At 36.0% G+C, this 12,590-nt stretch overlaps 1 protein-coding gene across 1 annotated transcript in view; it reads right to left on the reverse strand.

The window, feature by feature from the left end:
* Positions 1-418: 418 nt before the first annotated feature.
* Positions 419-12,590, reverse strand: part of GNAT3 (G protein subunit alpha transducin 3) — a 64,185-nt gene continuing 52,013 nt past the window's right edge. The window contains exons 6-8 of the mRNA XM_043588698.1: positions 7,784-7,913; positions 7,401-7,554; positions 419-4,387 (exon numbers count right to left, since the gene is read on the reverse strand). Coding sequence (XP_043444633.1) covers positions 4,197-4,387; positions 7,401-7,554; positions 7,784-7,913 — 475 coding nt within the window. The 3' untranslated portion in view covers positions 419-4,196. The remainder of the gene's footprint in view (positions 4,388-7,400; positions 7,555-7,783; positions 7,914-12,590) is intronic.

Consider the following 12,590-nt stretch of genomic DNA (forward strand, 5'->3'; position numbering starts at 1 on the left):
AAAGAAAACACAGCAATATCCACTGAAAAGAATGTTTTCAATCACATATATGTGCAAGGTTTAGTTCCAATCTGATGAATTTAGAAAAGATGAATGTCTCTCAAATAATCACTTTGCTTATAGGTCTCATTTATTCTTTGTTTCCTGAAGGGTGTCAAAGTTAGAGAGCCCTGACTGTCCCGGGAATTAAATTAGGGCCTTTTTTATTTCCTTTTTCTTTCATGTGACTGTACTTATTTCTTAACTAGTGTGACAAATGTGGCTTAAAATAAAAATTGTGCTATTACTAATGAAACACGTGTTTGGCAGCAACAGGGCTGGTAACAACAAAATGTCACAGGGCACTTATTTTCTTGTTGATTTGGTGGAGCGGCGATTAGGGAAAAAGTTGTAATGAACACAATAATGGGATGCTTAATGTGATAGCCGGGTGGAATTTTACTTTGATTTATTGAAAAGAAACACATTAATAAGCAGCCATTTAATTACTATTCATGAAACCTAGTGGTTAAACATCAAATTATTTTTCTCCTACATTTCTCTGTAAGCTAATCAAGATTTTAGACGCAATATTTTAGAAACAATATGGAAAACCACACTGTACAAAACTAATGATAACTTAGATTTAAACAACAGGTTCAAAATGTCAAAAAAAAAAAAAGAAATTAGAGCATGAGAAAAGACTAAGTATCTGTATATCACGAAACAAATTTGGACCTATTTTGATAGATTTGTTATTCACAGATTTGGCTCAAATAGTGCACATTATGATTATCAGAAGATGATCAGATCCTACTGACCTGGGAAGCACAACAGAGTTATATTTCTTAGTAGGATTTTATTATCTGTCTCATTAAAGCTGTTGGCCATCTAAATTTATTATTTGTGCAACATTTGGGTAGAAAAACACATGATGTTAGTGTGCCCCCATGTGGCTGGAGACTAGTAGGTAAGATTGTCAGGAAAGGCCTAAAAAGAAAGAAGGCCCCAGCTGGTTAGATTATCAATTAATTGAATACTTACTGCAACAAGATGGAGGGTCGCCTCTCCTATTTTTAAAGTTATTCTAAGTGAGAGGATTCACAGTTGCTCCTATAGTTCTTACAAATATCTTATTTTTAGTAGTTGACTCATGTTAACCAGCTCATCCACTGCTGATTCTGAAGTGATGTCACAGAGGAAAAACCTATGTCCACACACAAAATTTATTTTTCCTCACATACTGTTTGACTAAGTCAAGCCTGAAATATTTGAAAATATATTTCGTGATTAAATAAGATAATGGATCAAGTAAAAAAACAAAAACAAAAACAAAAAAACCCGTGTTAGGACAGGCCCAGAGCCTGAAGAATTAGTTTGCCAATTTGTAGGATACACTTGAAGACTGGTGTTGGTTTATAAATTCTGTTAATCAATAGGATATGGGATATCTATAATGTATGTGGTAGGTTTCCTAGAATTTGAAAACCCTTTTCTATAGAGCTTCTTTTTAGAGTCACCAACTTTAATATTTGATTCAAGGGTATTACCAATTAATACTCTTCTTGAATTAACTCTGTAGTCATTAGTCCCAAGGTGCAAAGACTTATCTGTTCACCAGTTCACGCTTCTGGAAAAACTCTGCAAGGATTAATTATGGTGACCCCATTAGATGGAAGCCTGCTCCAGATCTCTGAGGTACTGTAGTGTGTCCACAGTTGGGCACATTTTAGAAGTGAAAGAGTTGGGAGTGTTACAAATCTAAGGCATGAGGATTTGAGAACATTCTGAGTGAGGAAGAGAGACCTCAAATAACAGAAAAGGAGAATATCAGTATAATAACATTTGAACTTTGACAAAGGCTAAGACTGCCTCTTTGAGACACTAGCAAAGCAACAACACTAACTGTGCAGTTGGAATATTGAATTCTAACCAACTTTAACATTGCTGGTCTCAGTACAAGTTTCTTCTGGGTAAAGCCAGAAGATTTTTCCAGATTTCCCAGATTTTCCATTTGTTACTCTAATTAGTTCAAAATACTGTGCTTCTACGCCAACCTTTTTAATTAAAAACTTAAAAAGTAAAAACACAAATAGACTCAATTTTAAGGAGGGTGATCATTTAAGAAATAATGCAAACATCTATTTTCTCTACTAAAAATTTCTCTTTTTAATGAAAATGCATTGTTTAGGATAACAACAATTTGTGATTGTGAAGAAATTTTTAAAATTTCAAGCATAGGGTAGGAAGGAATTTAAGGGTTTCCCCCCTCCCATAATCCAAACTGACCTCTAATTTTAGTTTGCTCATTTAACATATTTTTAAAATTTCTCACAGAATGGTATTTTACAACATTTCTACTTGTCATTTTTTTTTTGCACAGATTGAAATGAGTTATGTATTTGTAAAAGATAAAATGAACCATTTCTGACCCCATGCTTTACACCAAAAAGAGAAATCCTAAGGGTAAGACAGAGTCAAAATCCAAATAATAATAGTAACATTTCACAAAACATCTTGCTCATTTACTGGAAATTGTCTTCACACTGGTAGAGAAAAGCAGGCTAAAGGAGAATGGGAGAAAATAAAAAGATAAAGCAATAGATGAAATGATAGCATTTGCAATCTTAATGTAAAATCTCTTAACATTGAATATCTCCTAGCACATTATTGGTTTTAGTCATATAGATATTGGTTCAGCCAGAAAAATTTATTAAATTCTCACGCTAAATGTTTGCTCTTTTTTTTGTCCTTGCTATCTTAGGCTCCTTAAAAATTTATATTCTGCAAAGAAATTTCCAATTAATTTTTCTTACTATGAAATTTTTGTAGGAATGTATTTGTTGAAAACTCCTTTATGGTTTTGAAAATAAAGCCACAGACACTCCAGTCAAGGCTACTTATGGAATAGTGATAATTCTTAAGTGTTTAGAATGGAAATGTTACAGAACTGTGAAGAAGTGACAGTGAGACAAAACTACCTGAATTCATCAGATTGGCAAATGGGTTAATTTACCTTTTCCTCATCTAGCTTGTAAAAACCTAATAGCTCTCTTTTCAGGGTAGTTAGAAATCTCATGCATTGACCTACTATTCTGACCTATGTATCATCTTTTTCCCATGGTAGAAGGCAAACAGTATTAAGACCTGCTTGAAAAGTATATGTTATAAATGTTACACACTTCAAGAAAGGAAGAAGTCATCTTTTTTTGCAAATCATATGATTTGGTTTGTAAGGCACCAGATTAGGTTTTAAAAAAACAGGCTTGACCATTAGCATACTGTATAGCATTTAGAATGGACCTTACAGTACTGAAAAGCTCAATGTTTCTCTTCCACAAAATCTCCTAATTACTCTTACTTCCTACTTCTTATTCATAAAAGCAAAACATACTAGTGTTAAGAAACTGAATTATTTTCCTCTCTGTGGCTTAAAATTGTTGTTCCTAAACCATCAATTGTAATAATGCTCCATGCCACTCTGGAGCAAAATGTGAGAATAAGTACTCCATTAAGGACTGTTGTTCAGCCTGAACAGCCTTATGCTATATATTTGACCATACACGGTCCCATTTTTAACTAGGCTGATACAAAATGATATTGTGTTAAAATCTTCAATTCTAAGGTAAAATTCAGCATTGATCACTTTTTTCAAAGGAAAACACGACAGATAAAATTATGTGCATTTCTTTTGCATATAAAATTTCCTATCAACAAGTACATGTAGAGTGAACATTTCATTAGCAGCTTACTGAATAGGAGTAATGGGCCAATAATAAATAGTCTTTATAGTACAGGCACAATTACATATCAGTGAAAACAAATGCCTCTCAAATTCTAGCCAATGAAAATAATATGGGATACTTTGCATTTTTTCATTGTTCTATAATTAAAAATAGACCACAATACAGAAATTTACTACCAAGAAAATTCAGTGTCAGTGATATGTACTGATAGAGCTTTACCAAAATGTATATTTTCAGGCCTAAGGACATCAGACATCAAAGACACCCCCATCCTCACTGTGCCAAAGAAATTGAAACATCCAGAGAGAGCTGACAATATATTAAAATTTTTACATGAAAAATTTTTGTTTAATAACACTAGTTATATTTCTAGATAAGTTAATATTATTAAAACTAAACACATCACACAGCACCTTTCCTTTTATATCTTGAAAAGTGTACAAGAACAAGAGTGGAAGAAAAAAAGGCTGATTAGAAAAGCCCACAGTCTTTTAGATTCTCTTTGATAATTATATCAGTAACCGCATCAAACACGAACTTGACATTTTGGGTATCTGTAGCACAGGTCATGTGGGAATAAATTTCCTTATCTTCTTTTTTTAAATTCAGGTCTAGAAACTGGTTTTTGATGTAGTTCCCTGCATCTTCAAATGTATTTGGTCCTTGTTACAAAAAGAAATAAGAAATGTTAATTGCATTTAAAAATGAATGAAGTTAGAAATAATATCAGTAGGTGTTAGCATTTTACTTTGTATGCTACTATTTGATATACTCACTATTGAAAAATCAAGATGGCAATGGTCACTTATCAGGGATTTATGCAATGTTACATTGCTGGGAACGGTGCTTACCCAGCTGGGTAGGGACTTCATTTGGCTGAAATGCTCACAATACAGTAAGAATACAAACATATATACATAAATAAGCTAGTAATGAAGCTTATATACATGACAAAGGCTGTGCATTTCTATGTGCATGTGGGTGTGTGGAGATGAGTAGACTACAGAATGAGGGTGGTATTTGAGCTGGATCTTGAGGGGTAGCTAGAAGAGAGAAGGAAATAGCATGAGTGAAGGCCAAAAGCGGGAGAAGGGCCTGTGTCACTAGACTTGAAGGTAGGGTTGAGCAGCAAGTATGCACTTTGCAGAATCTAGTTGGAATTGTAGCAAATCAAGTAGAAAGGATGCGTTGGGTCAGACTAGAGACTATGTTGGTAACTAAACAAAGGGCTTGAAATGACATATGTAAAACTAGAGACAGCTGTTCTTTTTTTGAAGCTTATTTATTTGAGAGAGAGAGAATATACAAGCGGCAGGGGCAGAGAGTGAGGGAAATAAAATCCGAAGCAGGCTCCAGCCTTTGAGCTGTCAGCACAGAGCCTGACGCAGGTCTGTAACACACAAACCGTGAGATAATGACTTGAGCCAAAGCTGGATCCTTGCTTCACTGACTGAGCCACCCAGGCACCCAAGACAGCTATTCTTGACTGATGCTTTAGTAGAACCAAATGGAGAGTCAATGAAAGGTGGGCTTGGGAATGTTTAGACTGGAAGCAGAAGACACAATGGATCAATAAAAATACAAATGTTAATAAACACAAGGTAGCCAAAAGTGATCTGTTGGTGGGCTTTATAACAGAATATACTTGGTGGGGACGTAACACATGATAGGGCAGTAGCATAAAGATTTTCCAAGGAGATGAGATTTTGTTCCCCACTTTATTGTATCTAGGAGAAAAATGCCATGAGGGACAATCGTTATAACCATGTAACATGGCTAAAATCCAAAACACTAACAACACCAAATGCTGGCAAAGATGTTGAGCCATAGGAACTCTAATTCATTGCTGGTAGAGATGAGAAATGGTACAGCCACTTGGGAAGGCAGTTGGGCAGTTTCTTATAAAGCTAAACATGGTATTAGCATACAGTCCAGCAAATATGCTTCTAGGTATTTACACAAAAACTTATGTGTGCACAGAATCATGAAGATAGATGTTTATAGCAGCTTTATTCAGAATTGCCAAAAATTGGAAGTAATTCGGGTGTCCTATAGGCGAAAGGTTAAAGAAACTAGTTTCTTTATGGAATGGAATACTATTCAACAATAAAAGGAAATGGACTATCAACCCATGAAAAGTGGTGGAGGGAATTTAAATGTATATTGCGTTTAAAAATGAAAGCGAAAATAGTCTGTCAGAAAATGCTATATATTGTATGATTGCAGCTACATGCATTCTGGAAAGGGCACAGCTATAGATAAAAAGATCAGAGGTTGCCATGAGAGAGAAGGGAGGGGAAAAACATAAATTTATAGTGGAACACAGATGATTTTTATGGCAGTGAAACGATTCTGTATGTTGCTGTCATGGTGGATACATGACATGAATTTGGGAGAGCATACAGAACTGAGTAACACAGAGAGCCCCCACTGAAAACTATAGACTTTAGTTATAGTGTATCAATATCTATCAGTCAGTTGTAACAAATACACCATATCAAGGCAAAATGTTAATAATAGGGGAAACCAGAATGTGACCACAGAGGGAGTATATGGAAACTCTGTATTTTCTGTTCATTTTTCCTGTAAACTAAAGACTGCTCTAAGAAATAGCCGATTAGTTAGAAGAAAACATAAAGAGCTTTACTTAGTCTATATTTAGTTTGTAGTATTCAATATGGAATCGGGACTATATTTAATCACATGATAAATGTGTTAACACAGAAATGATAATATTCACAAAGCTAGAGGAAAGATATAAGCAACTGTTTTAGATTAGCATAGTTACTGCGACCGTATACCATGACTAGTAACATTTGGGTTACCCAAGTATCTCAGTGGTGGAATTGGGCTTCTATTTGTGTTTAAATCATGAAAATTTCCATCTTACATAATATCATTAACAACAGAACATTTAACTTTATACGAAAAAAAAAAGTTGTCTCTGAGGGAAAAACAACCCACCTATAGATCTGACATTTATAGTCACTGATTAACAGAATCAGCACTAAAATTCTAGGATCTAGGAAAACTGGAAAGAGAAAATGTCACTATTCTCAAAATCACTCAAACTGTCCTTCAGGAAACTTAATTCTGACTTTGAGAAACCACTGCATTATAAGGTTTCATTGGGGAATATGTAAAAAATGTTAATTTGCAATATATTGTTTATAATGTTTAAGATAATATAATTTGCAATGTTGTTTAATACATAGAGTAGCAACCCTGGTCTACCTAACCTCCTGTTTATTGACTAGAGCTTTGCTTTGATGTAGAAGGTTTTCTGTTTATCTGCAAACAGTTTGGATTCTTCCAGTTTGGATCATACACGTGACTCAAGCAATTATCATAAGCCTCAACTTCATAAATGCTACCTGTCAAGGTGCAGATAGGAAAATATAGGTCTATGTAAGAATTTAGTGGGGCACCTGGGTGGCTCAGTCGGTTAAGCAACTGACTTCGACTCAGGTCATGATCTCACGGTTTGTGAGTGCTAGCCCCACGTCAGGTTCTGTGCTGACAGCTCAGAGCCAGGAGCCTGCTTCAGATTCGGTGTCTCCCTTTCTCTCTGCCCTTCCCCCGCTTGCACTCTCTTTCTCACTGTCAAAAAATGAATAAACATTAAAAAACATTTTAAAAAGAATTTAGTATGGCATTAAAGAAAGAAGATCTTACCAGTGTATTCTGGAAAGCAGATACTAAGATGCACTTTGGTTACTTTTTCTTGAAAGAGATCCTTTTTATTGAGAAACAGGACAATGGAGGTGGTTGCAAAGTACTTGTGATTACAGATACTGTTGAATAGGTGAAGGCTTTCATGCATTCTGTTCTGTTAGGTATAAAAGATGAGAATGTGTAGGATTATTATTTGCAAAATATTAACACCGGGTATTATAAGCAAAGCCCTAGAAATAACATCTATGTTTGGAAGGAATTCACTGAGTTGGGGAGTGTGGTAGTAATGTCAGAAAGCACAAATGCTTAGGTGTTTGTTTGTTTGTTTGTTTGTTTGTTTGTTTGTTTGTTTTACCCTGGCCTTGCTTTCCTTTTAGACTTACCACTTCCTCATCTTCCACTAGGACCATGTCATAGGCACTGAGTGCAGCACAAAATATAATGCATGTAACGCCTTCAAAGCAGTGAATCCATTTCTTTCTCTCAGATCTCTGTCCTCCTACGTCGAACATTCTTTAAAAAAAAAAAAGAATAGCAAACCTTAGAGATACCTATCAAAAGTTACATTAATATTAACATTTCTAGTTATAAATGAATGCTCTCCTATCTTTAAAATATTTTATTTTTATTGATTGTAAGATATTTTAATTGGTCAATTTGCAGCTCAAGGACTATAGAAAAAGAGAAAGTTCATCTTTTTTTCTTTTATTTTTTTGTATTCATGAAAACTAGATAAAAGATACAGTAACTCACATACTGGCTTTGGGGGACTGAGGAATTTTAAGCAGCTTATGGTTTTAGTAAGAAATCTATTAGAGTCGAGAAACTTCGATCAAAGTCTATGCATAGTGTGGAAGTGTTGAAGCACTATATTGTACACCTGAAACTAACAGAATGCTGCATGTTAACTGTACCAGAACAGTAATTAAAAAAAAAAGTCTCTGCATAATCTTAAATGAACAGAACCTACAAAAAGATTGGAAGCCACCATAGTTCTGATATTACAATCCCTGTTTCTTCTCTTAGCTCTTGCTACATTCGTTCATTTGTTCATTCAAACAATTACTGTTTGCATTTTATGTGCTACACACTGTGCGAGGACTACAAACACAGAGATGAATAGATACAGTCACTATCTTCAAAGAGCTCTCTGTCATGCAGAGAGAAAACCAATATGCTATTATAGTATTATATAATAAATACTCTAAAATGCAAGGTAAAATGTGAGCCCAGAGGAAAACTTAAGTCAGCCAGAGTGATCATGGAACCTACTCACAGGAAGTGTTTTAGAATTTGGCCCTCCCCCTGTGTTAGTATTTCGGCAAGAGACATCATTGTGGACATAGCAACTTGGTAAAGAAACTAGGAGTTTCTGTTCTTAAGACCTCCCTTTCCCTTACCCTCCATATAATACACATACAAAATGCAGTTCCCAACTCATCCTCTTCTTTCCAAGTCCCCTTGTCTTGTGCAAGCCACCAACATTTCTTTTTTTTTCTTTTAAGTTTATTTATTTATTTTGAGAGAGAGACAGAGAGAGAGCAAGTACACAGGGAGGGTCACAGAAAGAATCCCAAGCAGGCTCCATGCTTTCAGTGCAGAGCTTGATGCGGGGCTCAGTCCTACCACCATGAGATTATGACATGAGCCAAAATCAAGAGTCAGATGCTTAATTGTCTGAGCCACCCAGGTGCCCCAAGCCACCAAACTCACCAACCTCCCCAACCTCCCCAACTTGCCCAAGTTCCCCAAATTCCCCAAGCTCGCCATGCTCACCATAGCCACTGCAAAACTCTGTGATTTGCCACAGGCTTCTTAGACATAGAACCAAACACAGACTGGTTTGATGACCCTTAAGGCTCTGGCTATTTTGGTTCCTGCTTACTTTTTCCAGCTTACTTCATACCACTTTCCTCTTTAATCCAGTCCAATCACAAGGCTATTCTTTAAGTGACTTTAGTATAAACCTACTTTTTGCTGCTTCAGGACTACTGCACGGTCACTTTTTTCCTCACATAACTCTGCCTTTTTCACAACTTGAAGGTCTTACAGTCAGTGTCTCCTTCACAAGGAAGCCTCCTTGGTCATCTATGTAAATGGTCTCTCTTCCTATCCCCATTTAATTTCTATCACATCACTTTCTTTCCTTCATAGTGATTGTCACAACCAGTAATTAACTAGTTTGTTTATTTTTTATGGGTTTAATATCTACCATCTTCCTAATAGAATACCAAGCTCAGGGCAGGGACTTAACTATATTAGTGACAACTATATTCCCAGTACCAGGAACTATGTCTGACCTACAGTAGACATGCAACAAATATTTGCTGACCAAATATATTGCATGTGATTGGGATGGAGGGTGGATTTCGATATCAAGTGCAGGTGCAAAAGTCATTAAGGAATGAGAGGACATGACATGTTTAGGGTAAACACGTAATTTATATTTTGGGGAACATGAAAACTTAGTAAAACCATTGAGATATATGGCCCGCTCATTATTCATTTATTCAATAAATATTTATTGGTCATGCCAGGCATTAGAGATTCAACCTCAAGAAGCTTCTAATTTGCTGGTGGCAGAGAAGGCAGTGGTGCCTGTGTTTGTGAACAGACATAGGATATACAGATAGAGAGTGTAGGGGTAATTGGAACTGAAGTAATCAGAAACTGCAGTCATTAAAATTTTAGGATGGGGGGTTGAGGTAAGTGGATGTCTGGGGAAAACGTTCCAGGTAAAGGCAGCAGAGAATACAGCAAGAGCAAAGGATTTGAGCAGGCAGGAGTGAGGCTGATGAGTCAGGCCAGAAATAGATGAATGAAGCCTTTTATGTCACATGAGAAGATACTTATATTAGAATCAGTGGGGAATGATGTGAGATTTGGGGACAGGGAATTAAAATTGTTTGTTTGTTTGTTTGTTGTTATATTCGGTCACTTTGATCTGAGTCCAGAAGATAGATTTGATAAGAAAGAGACTAGAGGCAGAGAAAGGAGTTATGGGGCTTTCGTAATAGCTTAACCGCAAGACATTAATTACTAAGAAACATCCAAGCTGCACAAAGATTACAAAGGCAATAACTATACTTGGGATAATAAATGTCAATCAGCAGACATTACTAAAGATAAAAGTATAATACATTGCCCTTCTCTACTACTGCACACTTCATATATGAACCAGGTAGGGAACAAACATATGGAACTGAAATTCCTCAAATACACACACACACACACACACACACACACACACGCACACACACGCACACACACACCAGTACAAAAAGAGTTCAGTAGTAGATTGAAAGAGAAGATCTCACAATATTCAAGATAGTGCTTAGGAGTTCAGTGGTTATGTGATTTGGAAATTTAAATCCAGTGTCAATAAATACTGTTACAGGTGCTGGCAATACCAAGCCCTCTGCAGCTTCAGACTTGCAGTATAAATGGAGGAAGAGGACAGCATTTTGACTTCAAGGTTATATTATGAGTAAATCAATCAACAAACTTAATTGTTAAAAACCAGTCAACACTCTTAGGGAAGCAAGGATAATAAATACGCATTCAGACATTTAAATCTGTAGTTTTTTTGATCTATAAAGTAATCTTAGTCTTTTTTTCAGACTTTGAAAAGTAGTTTTATCTATTGAAATTATAACATGTAGTACAAATGGAAATAGTTGGGATCGTGACTTTTATTTCCTCCATAAATGCTCATATCACCAATTGTAATATCTTAATTTTATTTTTTTATTTCTTAAAATTTTTTAATGTTTATTTGTTTTTTTGAGACAGAGAGAGACAGAGCATGAACGGGGGAGGGTCAGAGAGAGAGGGAGACACAGAATCCGAAACAGGCTCCAGGCTCCGAGCTGTCATCACAGAGCCCCACGCAGGGCTTGAATTCACAGACCGTGACATCATGACCTGAGCCGAAGTCAGATGCTCAACCAACTGAGCCACCCAGGAGCCCCAGTAATATCTTAATTTTAATGTAACATACCTAATAAGAGTTTATTTGCCAGGCATGTAAGCAATCTATAACAATTTACTCAAATTTTAAAATAAAAACTTATAGTTTATACGTATACATGTAAATATACATATAGTTTATGTACAACTATTGTTTCTCTTTTTCAGATGAGACATTAAAGCAACTTGCCCAAGGCTTAGTAATTCAACTAATATCTGTAGAGGTTATTATGTACCAGGCACCATGATAGGTTCTGTGGGTATGATAGTGAACCTCATCATGTGTCAGTCTATTTGCTTAGACCAGAGATCCCCAACTAGTACATAGTGTCCACAGTTAGCTTTAAAACTCTTAAGCTCTCACCAGTGGGCCAGAATTACCTTCACTGTAGAGTCTATCCTTCTTCCCCTAAGCCAAACAATAGCTCTATGTATTGTCAAACTGGGCAAAAATATAAAACTCTCCCCTTACCAGGTGTTTTGTTCCATTATTTTAATGGCGATGGTATAGACCTCCAGGAATCTAGCTGTTGTGTATATTCTCCACTTGATCATATGAGTATATGATGGATCATATCTGGTAAAGAACTGTGATACTGTGACTGAACAAAGATGCATCAAGTTGTGGGTTTTGGTGCACAGAGGACTGAATATACATCAGAGTTTTAAATTCCTTGTAGGCTTTTCAAACTAAAACAACTCCTTGTATCTCCACCCACTAGATTTTAACATGAAAATATCTCCATAATTCTTGTTTTCTCTTGTGTTCTAGTCCTCTCTTCAGGGTTTGCTTCCATACTGGGCATCCTATAATGGAGAACTAACCAATCATGGAATGAGGGCAAAAGTTGCTGGATGAATAGAATGTTTGTGCTAAGACAGCCCAATCTTCAGTTTCCACAGTAGAAATGATATTGTTGCAGGAACCAAATTCCAGGACACCTTGATTAAGTTTTCCCCACTAAATAGCACTTGGATGAGTCTAATTAGCATTTGTTTTTGAGCTTCTTTATCTCTGTTTTTATGGCCAACTAAGTAAGCTGTCTGATAATTTCTTTTTTATTTTTATTTTTTTCAAGTTTATTTATTTAAAGAGAGAGAGAGGGAACAAGCAGGGTGGGAACAGAGAGAGGGGAGAGAGGGAATCCTAAGCAGACTCCACTCCATTAGTGCAGAGCCTAATGCAGGGCTCAGTCTCATGAACCGTGAAATCATGACCTG

This window comes from Prionailurus bengalensis, chromosome A2 (genome assembly GCF_016509475.1).
Source record: "Prionailurus bengalensis isolate Pbe53 chromosome A2, Fcat_Pben_1.1_paternal_pri, whole genome shotgun sequence".
Classification (NCBI taxonomy): Eukaryota; Metazoa; Chordata; class Mammalia; order Carnivora; family Felidae; genus Prionailurus; species Prionailurus bengalensis.